Below are 26141 nucleotides of genomic sequence, written 5' to 3'. Positions count from 1 at the left end.
CTGGAGTACTGAGAGTGGGGGCGGGTGCTGGAGCACAGAGAGTGGGAGCGGCTGCTGGAGCACTGAGAGTGGGGGAGGGTGCTGGAGCACTGAGAGTGGGGGCGGCTGCTGGAGCACTGAGAGTGGGGCAGGTGCTGGAGCACTGAGAGTGGGTGCGGCTGCTGGAGCACCGAGAGTGGGGCGGCTGCTGGAGCACTGAGAGTGGTGGCGGCTGCTGGAGCACTGAGAGTGGGGGCGGGTGCTGGAGCACAGAGAGTGGGAGCGGCTGCTGGAGCACTGAGAGTGGGGGAGGGTGCTGGAGCACTGAGAGTGGGTGCGGCTGCTGGAGCACTGAGAGTGGGTGCAGCTGCTGGAGCACTGAGAGTGGGGGTGGGTGCTGGAGCACTGAGAGTGGGTGCGGCTGCTGGAGCACTGAGAGTGGGTGTGGCTGCTGGAGCACTGAGAGTGGGTGCGTCTGCTGGAGCACCGAGAGTGGGGTGGCTGCTGGAGCACTGAGAGTGGCGGGCGGGTGCTGGAGCACCGAGAGTGGGTGTGGCTGCTGGAGCACTGAGAGTGGGGGGCAGGTGCTGGAGCACTGAGAGTGGGGTGGATGCAGGAGCACTGAGTTTTGGACCGGCTGCTGGAGCACTGAGAGTGGGGCGGGTGCTGGAGCACTGAGAGTGGGGGTGGCTGCTGGAGCACAGAGAGTGGGTGCGGGTGCTGGACCACTGAGAGTGGGTGCGGGTGCTGGAGCACTGAGAGTGGGTGCGGCTGCTGGATCACCGAGAGTGGGGGCGGCTGCTGGAGCACAGAGAGTGGGTGCGGGTGCTGGACCACTGAGAGTGGGGGCGGGTGCTGGAGCACTGAGAGTGGGGGGCGGGTGCTGGAGCACTGAGAGTGGGGGCGGGTGCTGGAGCACTGAGAGTGGGGGCGGCTGCTGGAGCACTGAGAGTGGGTGCGGGTGCTGGAGCACTGAGAGTGGGTGCGGGTGCTGGACCACTGAGAGTGGGTGCGGGTGCTGGAGCACTGAGAGTGGGTGCGGCTGCTGGAGCACTGAGAGTGGGGGCGGCTGCTGCAGCACTGAGAGTGGGGGGCGGGTGCTGGAGCACTGAGAGTGGGGGCGGGTGCTGGAGCACTGAGAGTGGGGGGCGGCTGCTGGAGCACTGAGAGTGGGTGCAGGTGCTGGAGCACTGAGAGTGGGTGCGGGTGCTGGACCACTGAGAGTGGGTGCGGTGCTGGAGCACTGAGAGTGGGTGCGGCTGCTGGAGCACCGAGAGTGGGGCGGCTGCTGTAGCACTGAGAGTGGGGGGCGGGTGCTGGAGCACTGAGAGTGGGGGCGGGTGCTGGAGCACCGAGAGTGGGGCGGCTGCTGTAGCACTGAGAGTGGGGGGCGGGTGCTGGACCACTGAGAGTGGGTGCGGCTGCTGGAGCACTGAGAGTGGGGGCGGGTGCTGGAGCAAAGAGAGTGGGAGCGGCTGCTGGAACACTGCGAGTGGGGGAGGGTGCTGGAGCACTGAGAGTGGGTGCGGCTTTACCCTCTACTCCACTACCCAATCGTGCTACTGTACTTATGCAAAGGAACACATAAAAACTAAAAATTCCATTACTCCAAAACAATCCAACTCCACCACCCAGCTACCCTGCAATGCAGGCTTAGAACTGCCCACCATCCCTATATGCAGAGTGTCTGTTGCCCCAACATTCCGAAGGTTGTAACACTGGCGTGGTTAAAGCCGCCTTGCTTGAGTAAGAAAGACATTTACGAAGCAAAGCATCCCGTTTAAAACTATGAAGTACCAATGCCTCCGCTTCTGAGTGCATGATTGTTTTAGTTTGTCTGTCCCCGTATCCCAAGTGGTCAGTCCGCAGAGGTGGGCTTGCAGCTGCCACCTCCCCTAGTGGTCCTCTGTATCAGTTAGAATAATGTCCGACAAGTATGTAACATCCATGCCCTCGGTGGCCCCTGTCATCGAGTCAATCATCGGCGCGGGACTCGTACTGGATTTTAGGAAGCCTCTTGCCCCTGCTGCTTGTCGGGAAGGGCTGTTTGCTGCTCCTCCAACTTGTCGCCACAGTGTCCCCCCCAGCCGCCACTGTATTGCTGCCTGCCCGCTGCATGCCAGCCCTCCAGCCATTCCCATGCATGCTTCAGTGTAGTGAAATGCCAAGATTTGCCCTCTAGTACCACCCGTAGTCTAGCCAACAGCATCACATTCTTTAGTTCCCTGGCCCTCAGTGCCTTCTTTACTTCTGAAAAACTATGTATTTGTCTCTGTGCTTATAAGGTGAAGTCAGGAAAGAATAAGATCATGGCATTTTCAAGGTTTAGGTCACCATGCATGCCAGACACTTGTAACATAGCATCATGGTCTCTGTAGGTAAACACTCTTGCTATGACTGTCCTGGGGGGAGCACCAGACTACAGTCGAGGGACTACTGCCTTGTGCAACCTTTCAATGGTGAAGAAGTTTGAGAGGCTCTTTGGTTTGAGGGTTTGTGTGATGAGGTCCTCAGGAAACAAGTCAGCTCTGGGGCCCTCTGCTCCCTCAGGTACCATGTGACTCATATATTGTTCCTTCTAGCTCTTCCCTTTTGATCTTTGAGTTTGACTGTGATGATCGTGTTCTGTTTTGTGAGCTGCTGGACTTGATCCTCCAGCCTCTTGGTTGTAGATGGTAAAAAGTTTTGCTTGGACCACTGCTGCCAGCTTTTCTGTTATTTTCTTGAAATTGGCATGTAGAAGGGTGACATAGACTGTGATCGCATCCAACTCAGGCTCAATGGTTCCTTTCAGGTTGTATTACAGCCACGATTGAGCTCAGGGAGGGCTTTGGGTAGATATGTAGCTCCGGCTGCAGCTGGGCTATCGCACCCACCTCCATCGCCAGTCCACCCGCCGCCACAACCACCACATACTTGTCCATTTTGTTCAGCTGACTTGGTTTAGTCCCTCAGCCACACACCATGTTCGCTGCCCTTGCACCCTATCACTACCAGTCTCAGCAGTTAGCGAGGTTACAGGTGCTCCCTGGTTGACCAGTTGTTTTATGTGTTCGGGCAGGCAGCAATTCAGCAGGAAGGACCCCCACCACAGTGCCCCAGTGTTCTAAATGGGGCAGGCAAGTCAACAGGGGAATAACCCCGGGGGGCCCAGCTATGCACTGCCCCCTCATCGTGTGTGGGACCTCATCATGTGTGGATGTCAAACAGCCCCCATACCCACCTGCACCGCAACCCCCTGCCTAGTGAGCAGTGTTGCCTCCCTGTTGCCAGCTTATCAACAAACCTGCCCTCCGGAAGCTACCCGGTCGTCAGTCCCTGTCTCTGCGTGAGGCCCCACCCAGAGTGAGGAACACGCAGGGCGGCAGTAGCAGTGTGGGACAGTCAGCTGCCTTCAGGATACTCCAAGCCCAGGGTCCATAGAAGGCTCACCACAAATAGCAGACCTGATGATTTTTGACATCCCACCAGTGCACCGCTTAGGCCCACCACAGCCTCAGGACAGGTGCCAGACTGCCCCCCCCCACTGCCTTATCTCAGGGGGCGGTCACTGCGGTCATCTGAGAGTGGACTCCAAGTCCAGAGCACTCGACCGCTGACAAGCTCCGCTTAGTGACTTCCCAGTGGTGCTCCATGCAGCCCCGCTCTTCCGGCCTCTCTCATGCTGCAGGAGCCCTTCACAGCCTCTGTGCTGAGGCGCTGGAGCCATCCTCCGGCCAGTCTCCTAACTATCTGCAGGGCTTCACTGCTTCCTCTGGGAACAGCGCCCATTCCCCACGCCTCGAGGGCCTCGGCCTGGCGCCTCCACACTGTCAGTGGGCCTCGGGCTCCTCTACTGCTTCCGGTCCTGCAGTGAGCCTCCTGGACACAGCTTTGACAGCTTGGCCCTCCCCAGATTGGTCCTAGGACTCATCTCACTGTCTGTCATATGTAGGCGGGGCGGTTGCCAATGCCTGCCACCATGTACGGGGCACTCTAGGCCAACGCACCAGGGCCCATGTCGATAACGCCACGCGGATCACAGAGTTGCAATTCACTCCTTTCACCCACTGCAAATGGGCCCGCGCAGGTCTCCGCAGCTTCCTGCACTTGCAGGGGTCATCTAAGCGGTTGGCATGGGTGGAGATGGAATCGGATGGGGGATCAGGCTATTTGCGGCTCTTAACCACGCCACTATTTGTTTAGCTTTAATTTTACCCAAAAAATATATCTTTATGTATGAGATGATGAAATTAGAGTAGATCAGATAAGGTGGGAAATCGTATCTGGGCAGAGTTCATTTGAAAGCAAAACTAAAAAACTCAGGGCTTGGTTTATATACTGGAGGAGAAGGTACTCCGTTGCAACGCCGGCGGATTTCCTTCACCGCCAATATAGTGGTCAGCATGATGCATTTACATGTGGACGGATCTTAGAGTTATTCATGGTGGAAACTACTCACTCTCCACCATGATTTATCCCCTACTACCGCCCTGGGGAGTCAGGGCCATTGGAGAAATGGCTACATGTTTGCCTGCCCAATTTAAATGGTCAGACTCGTAGTCGTTTGTTAATGTTGTCCCCCTCCGCGTAACACCTGCCAATGCCTCTATAAATGACCACCAGGTAGGGAGCAATTTATTAATCTGGTGGGCGGAGCAGTCTCAGCCTGGCGGATGTAAAGCCGTCTGCCCGGCCATGGGAGAATACTCCCTCCATTAGAAAATAAATCAGTCCTTGGTTTTAAGAAGTTTCTTGACCCTCTTGCTGGTTAGGCTGCACTCTCTGGTTTTAGAGTGTTCCACAGTCTTAGGCCTTGTACTCACCTGGGATCTTACTCAGTACTTAATTTGCAAAAGAATGATTGCAGGTGCCCGAAGCTCTGCTCAGAAGCAGCGGTCAGTGCATTTAAGTGCCAGACTCTAAAAATAAGTGCTGGTGTCCAGGCCGCCACCCACACTCAATCTAGGCACTGACCTTGCGCCATATAAGATATCCCAGGATCCTGGAACTTGTACAACTGGTAAGGCAGCTTAATGGCAAAGACAAATTCACACAGATATGCCACATAAATGTACGTGTCATAATGCACTCTGTACCTCCCTACATAGCTACAAAGTAAGTACAAGTCCTATTGCTCTCTGTGGTTAGGTGCTAATGTTACAATGAACACTGTACGCTCACCAATATACAATATAGCCAGAGCCCCTAAACATCTTTTTGTAAATATGATTCAGGGCCCCCAAATGCCTGATACTGTAAAGGTTTGGTGTCCCCTGCACGCAGCGACATGTACCCCATTCCTGTGTAAATGTGCAATGTCAGCCCATCTCCCAGTCAATGCTTGGATTTCACACGATGCACTTGGTCTTGAATCTTTCTTATATTAGCATGCAGCAGTACTTTCTACTAGGCCGGGTTTGCACTGTACAAAAAACAATACATAGATGCGTTGTATTTATGAGCAATACCTACAGTTCTCTGCCGTTTCCTGACATTTTAAAACCCCCAAAAGGAGCCTGGGCGTGGAGTGCGTTGTAACAGTTGATCCTGCAAAGGAACATTTTGAAAGTAAGAATCAAAGGTACAGCCATCTCATTTCTGTTTTACAGTGGGTTGTTTGGGTGGACAAACAATCACACAAAATAAACTAGTCACTTACCTGTAAAAATAGTTTTGCAGCCTGACTCTTCTAGATTCACATACTATGCATACTGTAAACGCTTTGACCATATCTCACCTGCCCTCAAGGACCTCAAATGGCTCCCCATTGAAGGCAGATCCTCCTATAAAATTGCCTGCATTACACATAAAGCCCTCTATCAAAAGACTCCACTCTACCTCTCTACCAAACTCAATAAAGCTGGCTGCGCCCGAACGTTGAGAAGCACCAACTCTTTTCTCCACATACCCCCACTATTAAAAAAAACGCCCCCCTATCCCGCTCCTTCTCTGGCAAGGCCCCCAACATCTGGAAATCCCTCCCCAAAGACCTTCGATGTAACCCCTCTTATGTCAGCTTCAAAAGAGACCTTAAAATACACCTTCTCACTAAATACTGGGGTACTTAATTAATTCCTTGCTCTCCGTACCGACTACTTCCCTTCCTCCTTCCTTTATGTAACTCCACACTCTCGCGCACCTACACACCCCCATCCTGTCACCTTCCTCACCCCTCTCCCCTCCCCTACCAGCCCTTTTCCCACCCCCCCTCTTTTTTACCCATTTCCCCCCTCCCACCCTACTATGTCCTCCGAGCCCTCATTGGTATGCTGTAATTTTGTTTATTATGTAACAACATATTTGTTCGTTTAATTGGTTTTGTCTATCCTCTCCTTCCCTATCTCACTACGTACTCTAAATTATTATTTTTACTCTTTTAGACCACCTTGTATAATTTGTTTCTCTCTTAACAATTGCTGCTTTATCTTGTTTATAACTATGCAAATGTAAAGCGCTCTGATACCCTTGGGTGAAGCTAGCGCTGTATAAAACCTTCAAAATAAAATAAAATAAATGAATATATCCCGCCATCTCATTTCAAAGCAAAATCATAAGTGGATTTGGAAATGTCTCCTAAATGTATTTAAGAAAAAGCAAAACGTTTATTTATGTACAGTTTTGTATAGCGCTGCACAGTTTAAAAAGACTTTGCAGAGGACCGAATAAAGCTCTATTTTGCACTGAATTGTGTTTTACTGGGAAGTCCAAACATTGACAGTGAACCTTTGGAATGCAAAACAATTCATATTGAACAGTCAAATCATATACAATTGTCAAATGTCACGATCCCTCCTTCTGAAGAACGTGGGAAACAGTTGGGGGCCTGAGAGCATTCAGAGGGCAGGATTAGAACACATTTACATTTAGAATATAAAAGAGCCTTCATCAGTGAAGAAAGCATTTAGAGAATCAGGTAGTCAAGATTCAGGAATTGGTGTCATAAAGGTATAAAACCTCAACAGCGAGAGAGAGAAGCGCGTAGAAAGTGGGAAGGAAGAAAGAATGGGAGGCAATAGAGAGTAGCTGATAGAGGTGACCTACAGACTGAAGAACAGGTGATAAAGGGTAGGGGAAATTACTGTAAGAAACAAACATTATTTTGCGTGCACCCTTAACTATTACGTTTCACCTAGGACGAGACGCTAAAACTTAGAGAACAAAATGATAAGAAGAATATGAAATGAAATGAAATGAAAATGAAATGAAATGAAAACGATATTTATAAAGCGCATGGCTACCCGGGAGTGTCCCAGCGCTGAAGGATCATACAAGGACGGAGGCCCGACTATGGGAACAGCCAAGTTTTAAGTAGTTTTCTGAAGGTCAGATGATTGGGAATCAGACGTAGCTGAAGCGGCAGGGAGTTCCAGAGTTTGGAGACATTGTAAGAAAAGAGTCGTCCGCCACTTCTGGCTCTTTTTATTCTCGGCACCTCGGCCAGACGCAGGTCATCTGATCGAAGTTTTCTCTTGGCTTTATAGGGAAGAATCAGGGCTGAGTTGATTGCTGGGCCTGTACCTGACAGTGTTTTATGGGCAATACATAATGACTTGAATTTAATGCGTTCAAGCACGGGAAGCCAGTGGAGGGAGTGTAAGGCAGGTTTGGCTGATTGTCTGTTTGGGGTGCCCGTTAGAATTCTGGCTGCGCTGTTTTGAACTAACTGGAGTTTGGCAATTACTGAGGAGGGTGCGCCTAAGTATAAGGCATTCCCATAGTCTAACCTGGAGAGTATAAGGGATTGTATTAGTATCTTTTTTGCTGGAGTGGGAAGCAAAGGGAGCACTTTACGGGCCATTCTGAGCATGCCGAAACAGGTGGCTGTTGTCTTCCTGGCCTGTGTTCTAAAGGTCAGGTCTTGGTCTAGCCAAATGCCCAGACTTTTGATTTCGGACTTAAGGGTGGGGGGTGGTCCCATGCTTAGAGGCCACATTGAGTCAGGGTGAAAGCTGCTGTAATTGCCTAAGACCATAATCTCGGTCTTTCCACCGTTGAGCTTGAGTTGGGAATGATCCATCCATTCTGAGATGTCTTTTAGACAGGAATGGAGGCTATTGGTGTGATTTGCTGCCTGATTAAGTGCTACCACCAGTTGCGTGTCGTCCGCGTAGGTCACTATGCGGATGCCATGGGGGGCAACTATGGCTGCTAGGGGGGACATGTAAACGTTAAAAAGGGTCGGGCTGAGAGAGGAGCCCTGTGGGACCCCACTCTTTAAATTGGCTGGCTCAGACATTACTTTCTCCTCGAAGACGTGAAAGGTTCTTCCTTCTAGGAAGGACCGCATCCATTGAAGCACAGTGCCTGTGACTCCTACGTTCCTCAACCGGTTGATGAGGGTCTCATGGTTCACTGTGTCGAATGCCGCGCTTAGGTCTAGGAGGATAATAGCTGTGGAGCCTCCTGAATCGAGGATTTTTCTGCTTTCCTCAACTACTGCTAGCAGGGCTGTCTCTGTGCTCTGACGAGGTCGAAATCCAGTCTGAGAAGAGTGCAGCAGGTTGTGAGTTTCTAGGAAGCCTGAAAGAGTCTGGTTGACAAATTTTTCGGTAATTTTGCTTAATCCTGGTAAAAGGGAAATTGGGCGGTAGTTTCCCATTTCAGTGGGGTCTAGGTTAGGTTTCTTAAGTAGAGCCCTAACCATCGCCTGTTTCCAGCTGGCAGGGACTGATCCTGTGTTGAGTGAGGCGTTAATCAGGTTCAGTATGTTTGGGGCTAAGGTGGTTATAGCTTTCTTCAGAATGTATAGTGGAGCTGGGTGTGTTGGTGATCCGCTTTTTATGGTGGAAAGCAGAGTGAGAAGAGTTTCTAAGTTCATAGGGGGAAAGGTCTCCAGAGTGGGTTTGGTTGAATGAGAGTCTGGGTAGAATGAAGTTTCCAGCGCTTCATTCCTTTGAGGGAGGGATTCGAGGATGGTTTGTATCTTATGATTGAAGAAGCTAGCCAATTTGTTGCATCGTTGGCCTGAAGGGTCAGGAACAGTGCGGGGAGCGGGTGTTTTAAGTAGTTTTTTAATAATGGTAAATGTTTCTCTGGGCGAGTTCTGGGCTGAAAGAATTTGTTTCTTCATAGTAGGAGGATTGGGCCTTTTTTATTTGAGATTTGTACATTTGGATGGCCGCTCTGTATTCTAATTTTTTTGTAGGGAGATATTCTTTTCTCCATTGCCTTTCCTTGGTTTTGCATTGCTGTTTAAATGCTCTTAGCTCAGGGGTGAACCAAGGGGCCATGTGGGGCCTTTCAGACTTTTTTATTCTAACTTTGGGGAGAACAGAATCCAGTGATTGATTTATCCAGTCTGAAAAATTTTTGTTGGCAATTGTTGGGCAGAGATTAGATTTGGGTTGGGTTCTTTCAAGGGTTTGGATCCATTTCTCTAACGGAAGTTTAGCCCAGGGGCGGTCATAAGTCCAGGAGGTTTGGAGGGGGGGGTTCAGGTATGGAAGTCTCCAGGATAGGTTTATCAAAAAATGATCAGTCCATGGGAGAGGAATAGGGTCATCTCCTTTGAGGTCTACTAGATTTGAGAAAACTTGATCTAATAGGTGGCCTTTAATATGGGTGGCTTGAAGAATTTTTCCCTTCATGTGTAGTGCAGAGAGGTCCCTAGTCAACTCCTTAGCATTGCCAGTTATAGTTAATCTTTCATGAATGAATAAGCTCCAAGTTAGAGTTCTGAGTAATATTACACAGGTTTGTCTGTTAAGAGAGCAATAATAAAGGGTCGTCTAGAAATTATGTAAGTCATTAGCTGATCACCAGTGAGGGTAGTAAAGATTCCAACTCCAAACAGAGGCACACTCACATATAAGACAATAATCTTGTTAAAAGAAGTTTTTAAGAAGTTCAAACAAAGACCAAGTGGATGGAACAACTCTTTCTCTGGAGACCTTGGCTAAGATACATCGGGCCCGATTCACAGAACTAACTTAAGACAAAATCCTAAACTTACTACCAGTTTGGTATTCACAGAAGGCACTTACTCATTTTGGTATTCACAGAAGGCACTTACTCATTTCGGTATTCACAGAAGTTAGGAGTCCTAACTCTAGGACTCCTAAATGGCTTCTGTGAATAACGAAAGTCTTAAAATTAGGATTTTTCTCAGTTTAGGAGTAGTAAAGTTAGGACTCATAACTTTACTACACCTAAACTAATAAAAATCCTAATTTTAAGACTTTCGGTATTCACAGAAGGCATTTAGGAGTCCTAACGTTAGGAGTCCTAACTTTACTACTCCTAAACTGAGAAAAATCCTAATGTTAAGACTTTTGGTATTCACAGAAGGCATTTAGGAGTCCTAAAGTTAGGAGTCCTAACTTTACTACTACTAAACTGAGAAAAATCCTAATTTTAAGACTTTCAGTATTCACAGAGGCATTTAGGAGTCCTAAAGTTAGGAGTCCTAACTTTACTACTCCTAAACTGAGAAAAATCCTAATTTAACGACTTTAGGTATTCACAGAAGGCATTTAGGACTACTAACATTAGGAGTCCTAACTTTACTACTCCTAAAATGAGAAAAATCCTAATTTTAAGACTTTTGGTATTCACAGAAGGCATTTAGGAGTCCTAAAGTTAGGAGTCCTAACTTTACTACTACTAAACTGAGAAAAATCCTATTTTTAAGACTTTCGGTATTCACAGAAGGCATTTAGGAGTCCTAAAGTTAGGAGTCCTAACTTTACTACTACTAAACTGAGAAAAATGCTAATTTTGAGACTTTCGGTATTCACAGAAGGCATTTAGGAGTCCTAAAGTTAGGACTCCTAACTTCTGTGAATATCGAAATGAGTAAGTGCCTTCTGTTAATACCGAAATGAGTAAGTGCCTTCTGTGAATACCAAAATGAGTAAGTGCCTTCTGTGAATACCAAAATGGTAGTAAGTTTAGGATTTTGTCTTAAATTAGTTCTGTGAATCGGGCCCATCATTCTTTAATACTGAGATGGGGCTCATCAGCCTGATCTGTGGTGTTCAACGTGGAAACTACAGCAAATATGTGTCTGTGAAGTCAGTTGCTATAAGCGTGACTTGTTCACATTGTATGTATTTTGGAGGATGGAGCACTCTCATTCCTGAGGAGCATCCATACATGTCACAGTATGGTCGCACAGACTTGAACAGCCCAAAGAAGTGACTGAACGTTTAAATTAATCTCAGACACTGGCAATCACTCTGGGCTGTACGGGATTTCATTATTTTGAGCGTGCCTATGCCATTACCGACAAGGACAACCCATCTGCAAATCAGTCCCGGTACCAGACCAAGAGAGACGGCCCGATGGAATGAAGACAGCATACCGTAGCAATAAGGTCTGCTCCAGGTGTACATTCGAGTTAGGTACTCCAATGCCACAATATGCTTCGAAGTACTTCTAGACATGGCGTTAAGATGTTGTTTGCCAGTACTCTGAAGGTCACAGTCAATCTGATTACGTTGTTTGGAAAGATCGGAAATGGGAAATTCTCAGTGTCAGGTCCTAGTGCAGTTCAGATTGACTATCTCTCATCCTTCTGAGGCACTCACGTGGGACACTCAACTGTAACAGGTGGTGAATTTCACGTGAGATGCGCTCTAGGAAGAGTTGAAGGAAAGGATTGAGTCCTATCATCAGCAGCAGCAGTAGTACTAGTATGGTGATTCTCCAACGTTGTAACTGTTAAAACCCCTCAAGAGAAGAGTTCGACCTCAGAGACTGCACATCCCATAGATATTCCGTGGAGTGCATGAGGGAGTGGAGAGAGGAGAGAAGGGTCCTTGCTACTGAGGCTGTGAATAATGAGCTTAAACCACCCCTCTCTGCTGAGTCCCAGCTCATCCTTACACACCAACAACTGGCCAGCCGAGAGCACTGCATCCTTCGCATTTATAGATATTGGATTGAGTCTTCCATGGTTTTCATGGCGTATAAGTCATGTTGGGATGGTCCACATTCATCCGGTCATTATCAGGTTATTGAATGAGCTGTGACTCCCTGCATGGGCAACATAGATTCTCAACTATTTGGAGCGTAAGATTATGTACTCACCAGACTGTCCCGGACTGCATAGAAGATGCGATTGTCATTGCTTTGTCTAGACTTTTGGTAAACACTGCGGCTGTGAGTCCATATTCCGTATTGTTGGCTCTTTTGATAACTTCCTCTATACTTTTAAACTTCAATATCGATTGCACAGGTCCAAAAATCTGAATATAACAAAAACAGAATGAATAGAACATGATGAAATGAACATGTTTATTCAATGCATTGTGGAAGAATACTGTAATTGTGAAAACTTGATAACAAAATAGCAGCTTAGATGTGTGAACACTCATTAAATATTTTTTCTACTATATCATCAAAGCCTCCGAACTGCCCATGGACATTTTTTTTTATCGCGGTGCATATCTTAATGCGCCATTAGAGGAGAACAATCTAAAACAGCACAAATCCACTCATTCATCCTACAATTGTCCTTTTTATTGTATTGCAATGCTGTTACATTCTTTAAAAAATGGACTAATTTTGACTTCTTGCAGCTGACTGGTTGAACAACAAAAGTGGATAATAGCGAGGTTTTTGACAATTTCCTAAATTATCGATTAAAAAATAAAGTCGCGTTTCTTATTCTTGAAAATTCAGGCTTCGGAAACACCTTCATTGGGAGTAACAAACAACTAGTACCCTCAGAAAGCTTTTTTGGATTGGGCCCATAATCTTCTTTCAAGATACCGAGCAGGACAGAATGGTTTCCTAACAGACAAAGCGCAACCCTGCACAAAGAATGCCCTGAACTGTAGGGTCACCAGAATACATTCTGTCACTAAATGCATGGAGCAAGTTGGTATGTGGCATTGAAAGTGATCAGTGAGAACAGCCTTGTGTACTTTGCACAGTGATGTAGATTTAATACATAAAGGTTCTGGAGGCCAACCTAAACACTTTTTAACAGATGATGAACTACACTGACCAGAGAGGGACACTCCCCAGGATATTGGGCCAAGACTCAAAGGCTGGTATTTCACCAGACATTTCCCAGATGGGATGGAGCCCCTTGGGGGCTTGCTTTTAGGGCAGGGCCGATCCTGGTGCCTCTGTCACTTTCCCCACCTCCCTGAGATTCATTGCAGCAGGCAGGGGGAGGCTTCAAGAGAGAGAGAAAAGGAGACAGGTGGGGTAAAGTAGAGAGGAAGCGATCAGGGTGGGAGATGAGAGAGAGGAGAGGAAGAGAGAGAGAGAGAGAGAATGGATGGTTGAAGGGAAAGAGAGTGATTGTGCGAGGAGGTTAAGGGAGTGGGGCTTATCTGAGCTTCTTTGCGGGGCTGCATGGTTCCCAAGTCTGGCCCTGGTTGCCTGGTGGAGATAAATTTGTTCTTAGATACCTTAACTTGTAATTTGATGACCAGCTGGTCACAGAGGGGCATATCAACAAGGGCTTTATCTCTGCTTTTTTGGCTTTAAAAGCCAAAAAAGCAGAGATAAAACTAGCACCCTATCAACAACAGGGTGCTAACATGCAAATGTGCATGTTAGCACCCTTTTACTCTACGCTTCCCCTTGCATCTCTAATGAGATGCAAAGGGGGCGTTCCAGAGTAAAATAATAGGAGAATTGTCGCTAAGCGACATTTCTCCTATTATCAAGAATATCGCTAACCCTGTTAGAGACAAAAAAAGCAGCGCTAACCGCGGTTAACGCTGCTTTTTTACGTCTGGTATTTTTCTGACTTAGCCATGATATCCTATGGAAGGAGGATATCATGGCTAAGTTTGTCTGTCCCTATCAACAAGCTAACGTGAGATTATCGCTGGGTTTCCAGCGATAATCTCACGTTATCCACTTAGCGTGAGGATTTTTATCGCTATTTAGATAAGCGTTGCTAATAGCACGCTATCTCAGTGATAAAAATCAACGCTAGCCGGCGATAATTATCCTAGCGCTAAGTGCGCTTAGCGATAATTATCGCCGGTTGTTGTTGATCTGCCCCTAAGAGATTTAATAGAATATGTATTGTCATACAAGTTAGATTCTCTGTAAAAAATAATAAGCAAACTGTTTATGAAGTTGTTGGGTGGGAGATCGGATGGAGCAGCCGTGTTTCCAAGGGTGCCACTCAGCCTAAACATTTCCCTAGCAGAGTTAGAGGCCTGTGAGATTTCAGCGGCCAGAAAGGACACTTTGGCATCCACGAGGCACTGTGTTTATAATGTTCACTTTTAATGATCAAAAGTGGTCATGCAGTTATGTAAGTTCTGGGTGACACTGGCAATGTCTGGATGCTTCCCCTTTTAAAAGAACCAGGAAGATATGACATAGCCCGTTTTGCCAATTTTGAGATGATTTTGGACATAGAAAAACATCGTTTCACTTTGTGCCCTTTCACTTGAAGTGCTGTTCATCAGCCACACGAGTATATATTTTGTTGTTGTTGTTTTTTTCGGATTTCCTATAGCACTTCTGTACTTTGGTGCAGCTTCATACAGCATCAAGGGATGGGAAGGGAGTATAAATGTCAAAGGAGCTCGGGGCCCTGTTTTTGGTGAGCTGTAGTGTTGTTTTGCTCTCATGTCCTTATTAGTGGAATTATAAGATATGTCGGCTACCTGGGCATGTCTAGATTGAGGCCAGTGAAGTGGGAAGGACTGCGCTTCTGGAGCAGAGGATGAGCTGAATAGATCGGGCACAGTGAGTACCACATTTTACATACTGCCGCAGGGCCACGCCATTACATTCAGACTGCTTTGAATTGTGGGGATCCAGAACCAGGGAACCCAGGAGTCTATGTCAGAATAACTGGCATGGAATTGACCCAGCAGGGGTCCCAGGAGTCTGGATCGACCCCGACAGAGCCTGGCTGCCCCAGAGAGCGTGGCACAGGTTGCGTGGTTTGCCCGAAGACCAAACCCTGACGCTAAATGCTGACAGATGCTGAAGGACACCGTGCTGCTCCCAGGCACAGCCCAAGCGTTGTGAGAACCTTTGACCACTCCTGAAGCCTCCCGAGTCCCTCCCTGCTATGGGTTTACTTTATCCTTGGAAAAGCAAGTCACGCTGATCAAAACATTCAGACGGATGTCCGAGTGGTTATTTTTCCAGGGCTTAGGGCGTGTGTTCTCTCCACTCAACCGGTGTGGCCTATCTTCATCTAGACGTCAGCGGGCTCCACGCCAGGCAGCCGCGCGTTTTCATCTGAAGATCAAGTTTTGACGTTTAGACTTTGTTTATTCCTGGAGTACGCAAACCGTGGGCTTAGACTATGAGACGTGACATCTAAGGAGTACTTTAGCAGTCTGTGCTGACACAAGAAGAACACATGTCTTCCTTGTGCTAACACACAGGGCCAATGATAACAATGCACAGAATTCACACAGCATGGACACGTGTTGGCTTCGGTGGTGGGTACCTCTTCTCTGGCGATCCGCATCCCGTCCGTCACCTCAGAGAAGACGGTGGGCTTGATGAAGAGCCCTCTCTCGGTCAGGGCAGAGCCCCCACATTCCAGCTTAGCGCCTTCTCTCTTCCCGCTTTCAATCAGCTCCAGCACTTTATCAAACTGTGCTTTGTCGATCTGCAAGGTACAAGGGGCACATAATGCAGTCAAAACATCATAGGTGCAATGTTACTGTTATTCATACTTTGTTTCATTATGTAGCGCCTGGTGACACAGTGTTGGAGACTCATAGCACTGAAAGTAAACAGTTTACTGTCAAAAAGTACTGTTATGGTACTTACTTTAGTAACATCTGAATACAGAAAGTAAGAATCACCTCACAGGCCGTAAGCCTTAAAGTATGCGCAGATTCTGAAGCAGACGCTCAAACGTAAATCCGCAGAGCCGTTTTATTGATTTCAAGACAGTGAAAGATGTTTAGGCTAGTCTTGTGTGTCTGGGAGATGTGTACATCATTGTGGCACCTCTCAAAAGAACATTCTTTATCCAGTAAGTTAAATGCTCGAAGAAAACATCTGCTGTGGCCTGCAGGTCAAGAGTTTCTTTTCCAGAAAAAGGCAAAATCAGTGTTGGATTAGGGCGGACCACTTTCACTTATGCACACATTAACGTGTGTGCGTACACTACACCTGCTTAGGGTTTGTTCTGGCCCTGGAAACTCTGGTCCTGAAGAAAGCCACCTGACACTGGTTTGATTGGCTGAAACATGTAGACCATTTTACCCTCTTGGAATGTGTGAGATAATTTTTTCTCTTCCATATCCACCCTTGAAGTAAATCCTACCCCAGGAACTCTAATACACTTTTTTTCTGTGATTTGACTAAGTATCCTGGAGGCAGTTTTAAGGTTTCCACTCACTTTATTCACCCCAAAAATCCTGCTCCGCTGTAATCAGGCGTCAAAGCACACCCAGGAGGCACTCAGCCTCCCAGGTGGGAACCCAATGATGAAGCATGCCACCAACTAGGTTGGTGGGTGGGTGTTCTTTTAAAAACCTAATGGGTTTTCCTTTAGGGAGATAACTTTTGTGACTAACAGGATGCTGGTCTTTTGAGACTACATTTAGCTCGTTCTTTTTGTTTGTTAGAAGTTCTTTAGTATTAAACCTTTTGATATGCTGGGTGATTGGCAACAACATTGGTCAGTATTATGGTTGTTTAATCTGCTTTTATTTATTTTAATGGTCCTCTTCTTGTGTCAAACAGAAAGCTTCAAATGGCAAAATAAGCCAGAAGTAAATAATGTGATTAGCTAATAGGCTATTACAGCCTATTATATGGTTTGCACACACAGTTATGTATTTATGGGTGCTATACAGACATGACTTTGGTCTGAAATTAAGAACTGACGTTGGGGGTCCTCCTTAACCCACACTCTATAAATGTCAACATACTGTTGTTTCTCTGTGATCTTGTTATTCCCCATTACATTTTAAGTGCTTACAAGTGGGTATCCCCCTACTAATAGAAAGGAGATATATAGAAATAAAGTAATGCTGATGTTGGGTTCTAGGCCTGCGGTAGTTACATTAACACCTTTCTTTCTAAATATATTTTACAAAAAGGATGCTCATGACCCAAAACAAATAGAATACAAAGATCTATTTTTTGTATCAACACAGCTTCATCAGCAACAGCCACTAGGCATGAACTTACCCAAACCAATGCATGAACATACATTTCTTCAGCTACAATTAAGTTACCTGGGGCCCTTGCTCAGTTTTGGCATCCAGCGGATCTCCGAGAAGTCGCTTCTTGGCAAAGTCAACACTGCGCTTGACGAACTCATGGTAGATCTTCTCTTCCACAAAGACTCTGGAGGCTGCGGTGCAGCACTGCCCTTGGTTGAAGAAGGCTCCCTGGTGAGCACATTCCACTGCTTGTTCCACTGAAAATAGATCACACTGCTTGTGTTAGTACGAGTGTGATGCGCCATGCATGTAGCCGGAGAAATATATTATTTCACTTTAAGTCTATCATAGAATTTGCACCCCACCTTCCTCTTTTTTATGCTCAACCTGAGCCTCAAGTAGGGCCTGACTTAAAGGATAGTCTTTAAAAGCACCAAAACACCTACGTGTGCCTCCACGGACAGTCATTTTCTGCACAAACTAGCCTTCTATCTGTACACCGCATGACTTTTGCATACATGGCATACATTTCTATTCATTTTTATCACAAGATATCAGCCAACTGCATTTCACATAGTGCACATTCTTATACTAACGTATTAAAAAATCACGCACATTTCACTTCATAGCTGTTAAATGTAAAGAGACATGCTGCCAATACTATGAATACAGCTACTTGATTTGTTTGGTTCATTAGATCATATTTCTCTTTAAACATGCTGTAGCTGGTCATAACTAGGTCTGTTTTTCTAGCCTGGGAAAATTTACCCTCTCAACTTTGCCTGTTTTGCACCAGCATTGCATTAGTATCTTTTTACAGCCATGTTCAGCAAATGCGATTTAATAGCAGGTGAGAAATGCTAATTATGGACTGAACCAAAGGAGGCCAGCAGTGGGCGAGGAAAGCTTGGTACAAAGTGTGGTGTTGTGGCCAATAGAGTTCCTATAGTTCAGGGCTCTTCCAATTACTATTTGTAATACATTTTAGAGGACTGAGAGGGGCTGGGCTCCTATAGTAATTCTTCTAGGAAAATATTCCTTCAAATATCATTATCTTAAATCATCCAGTGCTTAAAATAATTTTTCATACATTTATGAATCATACAGCTCTCACCGAGGAGACTGAGATCTTAAAATTTAAGGTTTTCATTCTCTCATCCTGGAGATGTTCAGGTCGCAAATCTCCTGCAAATATTGATAGTTTTAGCAGTGGTGGCTGGGAGAGGTTTGGCTTTTGTCAGGTTAATATTTAGTAAGTTCAATATTAGGGAGGCTGAAAACTGACCACATGAGATTACCCTGAGGACATTTTTTACCTATGTGAATTTGTCAATCTTACAAGAACAAGGGAGCGGATATAGGATGTCATCTATGTGATGATGTAAAGGAGATTGTAAATCTTGCAACTGTACACCTGCAAAGTATTGCCTCTCGATTGGTTCCTAGGCAGTTGATATCCCCTAAGGAGATTCATAGCTAGTACCTTAGACAAATCTCATTTCAGTATCCGCCCACATATCATTACACCTTCTTTCTCCTCTAACGACTGCTTGTGAGAGCACAGAGTCCTAATTTAGAATGTGAGAGTTTGTCTAGCTCACAGAATGAGTCTGCAGTGGGAGGGATGATGCAAGATAAGATAGCTTTACAATCATTCGCTTTCATTTTCAGAAGGCTTAATATGTATTTTTTTTTCTTATCTTTGGTGATATTGAAGCTGGAACTTATTTATGCAGGGTGATGCAACTACTGACAAAGAGATGTGAGAAATATAAAAAATGTTCAAACAGCAACTCATTTGGCCGGCCTACTCCCCATAGCAACACACATCTAATAATTTTGAATATGTGATCTGTCTACAAATACCTCCCTTCACCCCTTAAAATTCTACTCATATTAATGTATATGGGAGATCAAGCAACTCTTATGTCTACCAAAAATGTTACTATTTTAAAATTAGGGCTGTATTAAGTTAGTTGATAAACAGTCTGAGGAAAGGGATGTGGGTAGGTAATGCTGGATTTAGGTAGGACTCTTCCCCATTAACAGTTTTTAGACCTTTAAAAAACTATTATGCAATAAGTGACTAACAGCCCCTGCTCAATCACATTTCTTTTTAAATACCTAGTTTCACATATAAATCATATAAATTAACCCTTTAAAGCTCTACTGCAACGTGCTTCATATGCAAAGCTTCGAAATAAAAGATTCTATTCCAGCAACATGGCACTCAGGAACGCTTAACTTTTGACATGAATATAGAATGTTAGTGCTCCAGATTTGTATCCGCACTCTGTGGTAAATCTACAGTAGAACACACTGATTGAGGAAGGTCTGTGAGAATTTGCAGAAGAAGTGTCCTCATTTTAGCTTTCAAGAGCACAAACCATCATTTCTATGAAGAAATTAATGCCACCATTGTGTCAATTTATTACTATCTTCACAGGAAACAATTTATTCTGCATATTATGGAGATGTGCCTCACATTTGTCATGAATTTAAAATGCAGCACTCTAGATGTTCACTAGTTCTCTGTGGTGAAGCTGCAATTGAATGCTAAGTAATCACCTGACAGGCGGCTGCTGCTGCTGGACATACATGTTTTACTCAATGTGTCACATGTAATTGTTCACGTGGATGAGGAAGCTAGTTGGAAATGTATAGAACATGTCTCCTAATTGTAGCTTCTGGAGCACTAGCCATGATTTATAGGGAAAAAAAATTCCTCCCAAGGATGGTTCTCACCCTTTCTTTATGCACCCTTTAGTAACCCTGAAAACTAAGCATTCATTACAATGTATTTCATCCAAAGAAAATTCAACAGTTATGCTTCATATAACCTTTATCATAAATAGTATCATGAAAAACACACCATCTAACAAACAATGTTGTGAATTTCACCACAAATGTTGAGAGTCTGATTGACAATAGCACTGTTATTAGATAGGGAGGGCCCTCGTAGGTACTTATTGATCAGGGTGGAGTAAAGCCCTACTCGCTCCGGTCAATAGCTGCCTCAAGGTACCTACCATCTTGGATAATATTGCTTAACTATTGAATACGTTTTATGACTTTGACTGCACTGTGACTAATTGTTTTTAGCTTTAGTATGAAGACTGGGCCTTTGTTATATTTTATGCATTTCACTATTTTTTTGTAATGCCATGAATCAATATGGTTTTAACTAATTACCTCAATAAAGAACTTAGGGCCTGATTTAGAGTTTGGTGGACGGGTTACTCCGTCAAAGACATGATGGATATCCCATCCGCCATATTATAAGTGCATTAGCATATAATGTACTTGAAATTAGGCAGACTGAATATCTGTCACATTTGTGTCAGAGTAACCCTTCTGCCAAACTCTAAACCAGACCCTTAATTTATTCCTGAGCTCTTTGCATCCTCAAGAGAATTTGACTTTGACCAATAGGAAACCTCTGCACTCAACATGGGAAATGCTTTTATTTGCGCATTAGGAACAGGTTCTTGCTGACAGGTAGGCAGTTTGAGAGAGCAAACAAGCTAGCAGAGAGAGGAAATGAGGGAATGGAGGGCAATGATAGTAGGTATGCGTAGCTTCCACAAGGACCAACTGCTCCTCTAGGGCAAATTACCAGCTTCACATGATTTAGATTCCTAGTCTGCAAAGAACTAATCCATGACTCTGTCACTGAATCTCAGTTCTTTTTAAGGTGCACAGCAGTTCCAAGGGATGCCAGCCCTCAGGGAACAATCTAGACTTCCTTTGTAAACCACACCATTGCATCTCCAGTCATTTCATCTGAACCTGTAGCTATAGGCACTAAAACAGCATCTAACAGAACTACAATGTCTGATGCAGAAGATACAAATGACGCCATCCCACCCAAGGAGGCTTCGCTCATGATGAGGCAGGGAGGCTCTCCTCTTTAGGTTCACTTCTCCAATTCAGGAAGATTGTGGTCAATGAAATTAATGTTTGTAAGAAACACGTCAACATTTAATACTTGGAAACCAGATTTTGCATACAAATAATATTCGTGCATTTGGGTTGGGGATGCACTTTTTTGTGTAGCAGCAGGATGCCTTTCTGATGGTGAACATGTGCTTCATACATAGCTGTACCGTTATGCAAAGATGTTGTGTACAAAATATCAAACTGTCTATTTAGTCATAGAAAAGATATAAGGACCTGTCCTTTGCTCATTCACTGCGAATATCTGTATTAAGCTATTTATTAGGCATGCGAATCACCTGGAGCTGAAGATTTCAAGGAGCGAATGAAGATAATTAAAACAGAGAAAATTTGAGTGTAAGGAGAACTGACAGACAATAACTTTAATCACTTTCATTTTCTGTATATAAGTTGGTGTGATGAGGCCCCCGAAATTCCAGGAGCTCAGTGAAGGCCATTCGGTAAAGTAGAGAACTGTAGGGGGAGAGTTGGGCTGCACCAGTGGGGCTCCAGTGGTCTATATTACACCATTGCCGGCAGCCTAGGGGAAGTCCCCCCCCCCCCGCAGCACGCATATAGAGGTGTTGGTCTTTCGTCACATCCATTGGCTGCTTAGGTTCTACTAATGAAACCTGTGGCCACTGGCAGGAGCACTCAAAATTATATTAAATCACAGTCTGCCTAGGTGGTAGTCTTCCTCTATTATGTTCACCTGATAGCGTTCATGGGGCTAAACGGTAAATGTGACTGTTAGACGTCTAGGTATCTCTGTTACATGCAAAAAACAAAAACAGGTTTTATTGCTGTTCTGAAATTTTACCAGCTTTGTCATAGATCAAAAGTGGATAGAGAGAGAACCCCACTGGGACCAAGAGGAGTTTCTTAAAGCACCGGATGTTAAGAAGAAGGCATCGAGAAGATCTAAGAGGTCTAGCAGTTGGAAGAGCTGACTACAACTATGGATTAGGTTGGGTGAATTTTCGTAAACAGATTTATAAAGAGTAGCAAGTTCCTTAAAGACTATTCTAGTCTGAATTGGGAGCTGGTGCACTTAGCATAACTGACTTTTAGGACAACTCAACCCTTTACTGCAACATTGTCCTCTACAGCTTTAAAACAAGGCAGCAATTGCGCGTGGAGCCTCACAACTTACAGGCAATGACCAAGTGGAAATGGCACGTGGTCATCCCAGGCCTCGGGCCAGCAAAGTTAACTATAGAATTAAATTGGAAGAAAGTAGACATGCCTCTAATCTCCCAATGGCACCGTAAGATTCGGAACATGTTAGTGATGGAGCGGTTGAACAGATATATGGAAGGCACACACATACAATTCAAGACCGAAAGGAAACAAATATATAAAGTAATACATGTGTTGAGGTTTGCTGAACACACTGCTCCCACCATGATGGAGAGCCATGAAATATGACTTGTTACTACTGGAGCCATTACATCGCGTGGCATTACAACGCGGTCGTTACAACAACCGCGTTGTAACCACGCAATGCCATTGCTACGAAAGTCATTACATCGACTTGCGGTAGATGGTGAGCTAACATTAGAAATGTATAATTTACTATTCCAACTCCAGCCTACACAACAGTAGGGAAGGTGTTGGAATAGTAAACTATACTATTCCTTATGTTAGCGCGCCATCCTCTGCAAGTCGATGTAATGACTTGCGTAGTAATGGCATTGCGTGGTAACAACGCGGTCGGTGTAATGACCTTGTTGTAATGGCATCGCGGTTGTTTTCCAGAGCCATGGGTTTCTTTAATTGAACAAAATAAACTCAGCTTTCTGAATAAATGGACGGCACACAAGCTGTGGAGGCATTTTACTTGACATCGGTTCTATAGGGGAAGAGGAATTATATGATTATATTGGATGTAGGTAATGCAGACTTGGTCTTGTTATGGTGACAGAGTGTTTGGGACCAGGAGTTGGGGATTTTTCAGCATGATTTTTGTGTTTTAATTCTTTTATTGCCACAATCCTCACCTAGGACTGAGCTAAACAATAAATGTTACATGCTTAAGATCTTGACTATGAAGTTGCCTCTAATGAGGCTTTGCTGTGATTGTCAAAGTTCTGTTTCTGTTAAACTTTAATAAACAGTGATTTGACAAATACAAAGCAGCAGGTATTTAGGGAGACACACATCAAGGGCATTCCTGTTGATGAGACAGTAGACTATGATAGCCTGCATGGCCAGATGTGTACTCTTATCTTCAGAAAGAGACATCACATTCTGTGATTTATACAAAGAAATGATTCGAAAGGAGACACTCTTTGAAATCGGAGGACCAAGGTTCAATTCACGATTGAATTTGAAACCCAGGTTTTTGATCACTTTCACTGACTCAGGACCTCATAACATTAGGACTGGAGTTGTCAGACCAAACATCGGAACCTCCATCCATCATTAAGTCCTGTTTTTTCTGAGTTTACCTTGATATAGAAGTCACTCAGCTATTCCATGATGCCCCTTTTAGACTGTTGTCAAACTTCTGTTGGTTGTAACCCACCACCAGAGGAGATGCTGAGCTTCACCAACAATGATGTTGTAGCTGAAACCCTGGTAGAAGAGAAGCTTAGTACAGGCTCAATGCAGATGCTGCAAAGGTATGGGGAAAGGGCTGACCGCTTTAATGCCAACCATGAGTAACTGATTTACTTTACTTAGTACTGTGAATATGGTGGCCAACTAAGAGAAACACCACTGATCTAATTAAATCAGAGAATGAACATGACTGCCATCTGTTCCCATCCGCAGGTCTCGGAGAGCTGCTGAAAGAAATGTGTGCCCTTGCCACAACAGACACTATCTGGAGGGTCAATAAGGAAATCGATGTTTCATGATTATTTAGAACGTGATTGAGTGACAGCATTAGCCTGTTGTATTTTGGCTGCCACTGGAAATAAAGAGATTGGTTTAAAATTAGATAAACTGGAGGATCAAAGCCCAGGTTTTGATAATCAGAATGATGAACACTTGTTTTATCGAGTGTGGAACAATTGTCTGTGTAAGAGAATGATTAAGAATATCCCTTAAGGGTTTGGTACAAATTTACCGAATCCGTTTGAGAAAGGACGTGGATCGCGGATTACACCGGATTTCATTGTGCCATTTATCCCATTTGCTGTGAATGACAAAACCAACAATATGGACTGAGGAAAAGGCTGAGTCTTGATCTCTTTTCCAATATTACCACTTTTTTAAATACGAAGGAGGCAAAGAGTGATAAATCTCTTGGCATGCTGTGACCGTCCCAAAAATGTGATGAAGAAGGCACAGACTGCTCTCTTTCAGTTTTTTTAAATGATATAATGTTCTAATAAAAGTTTTGTATGCAACTGGCCTTCTTTCTCCGTTTCGCATGTTTAGGGACACGGGTGATATTAGCACTCCCAATTTATAGTTGACATTCCTCTGCCCTTTAATGTAGGGGCACCTTTTTATACAATTATCACTTCCCATCAGATCTGCTGGTCGATAAGATGAGTACCATTGAGATGGGTAACAATAAAAAACTCAAAAACAGTAGTTATGTTATGTATTTTTTCATTACACTTCAATTTTAGAAGACATATACTCCCATGATTTGGTTTAAATCCTGTACCACTTACACCTTCTATCCTCCTTACCAAATACTATGATCTGGTCTTTTCCTATTTCCTATTTCTCTTTTTATAAATGCAGATTTTAAATCATTTAATCTAGTTTTATTCCAGATTATCTTTTGATTGATATGATGAAACGTGTTACGTTATCTACTTTCAATAAACGACTTAACTGTCTTGATATAATTAAAATCATAGAAATTAAATTAATTCTGCACAATCTACAGAGTTTTTTAAAGTGAATCAGTAGTTTGTCAATGGCCTTGCGCTATCCATTGGTTTTCACCCAGGATATTCTGGGTCTGCACTATACAAGTGAAATGTATCCGTTTTTTTATTACACAAGGCACAAGTATGAATGATATAGCACAAATACCCACAAACTTAGGTAAACTCCTTTTCTACCTTCAACAAGGTGTGGAACTCTGCCACAATATCTCTTCTTTTCCTCCGTGTTATGTCTGGATATTTTTCTATAAGATGTCACTATATACGCTCTTTTAAAATGTCTCACAGATTTGTTCTGTATACTGCCCATATCAAGCTTAATATTCTTCACTTAATATCTAACCCAGTAACACATGAGAAATTTGGAAAACAACGATGGCGTGACACAGATATAACATTAGGCTGTATAAAAAAATGACACTGTAGAAAACATTTAAGAGAAAGGCAAACGGATCATATTCCAAGATAAGTGAGGACTCCTTTGCTCACTCTTTCCATAACGCGGCAAAAGCAATCCCGTTTTTCTCAGAGTTAAGTGTTTCCAGTTACATTCCTGATTTAGGAATACTTACAATCAGAATCCGCAAACACAATACATGGATTTTTCCCTCCGAGCTCCAGAGTTACTCGCTTAAGGTTACTTTTGGAGGCAGCTTCCTTGACAAGTTTACCAACCTACAGGAAAGTGACACAAAAATAACTGCCTCAGTCCTTGAGGAAAGCAACCATTGCCAATGTAACGTAGAGAACTAGAGATCAAGATCACCAATAAGTTTATAGACAGATTTATCTCTTTTTTGTTTCTAGTTTAATTATAGCTTTTTTTAAATGTACACATTTTAGATAGAACATAGTATTAAACATACACAATTGAATTACTCCAACCTTCCACATTTACCCAAAAATATATTTAAAGATTTAACAATCAGTTTTATCCAAGACAATTAATTACAATTCTTCAAGTGACAATACCATCCATTTTAGTAATACCATTCGATCCCCCTCAGAAAAGGGGTTACAGTTAATTATCTCTTCATACTTTAAATAAAACACAATCTTGCCTCTCTCAAGACAAGCTAGGTTATATTTCTTCTGAAGAATACAAGACCAGACCGAAATAATTTAGTCAACTATTAGCCCATCACTCACCTACCCTTTATCAAGATCAGTGAAAAAGCAGTCACATCAGTCAACCATCTCTGGTTTTAGATCACACTGCATCACTGTGACAACTACCTTACAAATAGTAAAGAAAACCCTGTTGACCATAGATAAAGATTATCCCTGTCTCCTGATATTGCTGAACTTCTCAGCCACCTTTGACACTATC

At 44.3% G+C, this 26141-nt stretch overlaps 1 protein-coding gene across 1 annotated transcript in view; it reads right to left on the bottom strand.

Annotated features, from left to right (window-relative positions):
* Positions 1 to 26141, bottom strand: part of ALDH1A3 (aldehyde dehydrogenase 1 family member A3) — a 272629-nt gene that overhangs the window by 75979 nt on the left and 170509 nt on the right. Inside the window, exons 8-12 of the mRNA XM_085644542.1 lie at positions 25384 to 25486; positions 17097 to 17281; positions 15347 to 15511; positions 11992 to 12149; positions 5434 to 5508 (exon numbers count right to left, since the gene is read on the bottom strand). Coding sequence (XP_085500668.1) covers positions 5434 to 5508; positions 11992 to 12149; positions 15347 to 15511; positions 17097 to 17281; positions 25384 to 25486 — 686 coding nt within the window. The remainder of the gene's footprint in view (positions 1 to 5433; positions 5509 to 11991; positions 12150 to 15346; positions 15512 to 17096; positions 17282 to 25383; positions 25487 to 26141) is intronic.

Source organism: Triturus cristatus, chromosome 3_1, assembly GCF_964204655.1.
Source record: "Triturus cristatus chromosome 3_1, aTriCri1.1, whole genome shotgun sequence".
In the NCBI taxonomy this organism is placed as follows: Eukaryota; Metazoa; Chordata; class Amphibia; order Caudata; family Salamandridae; genus Triturus; species Triturus cristatus.
The sequence above is the reverse complement of the archived record's forward strand: the minus strand, read 5'-3'. Positions and strand labels throughout refer to the sequence as shown.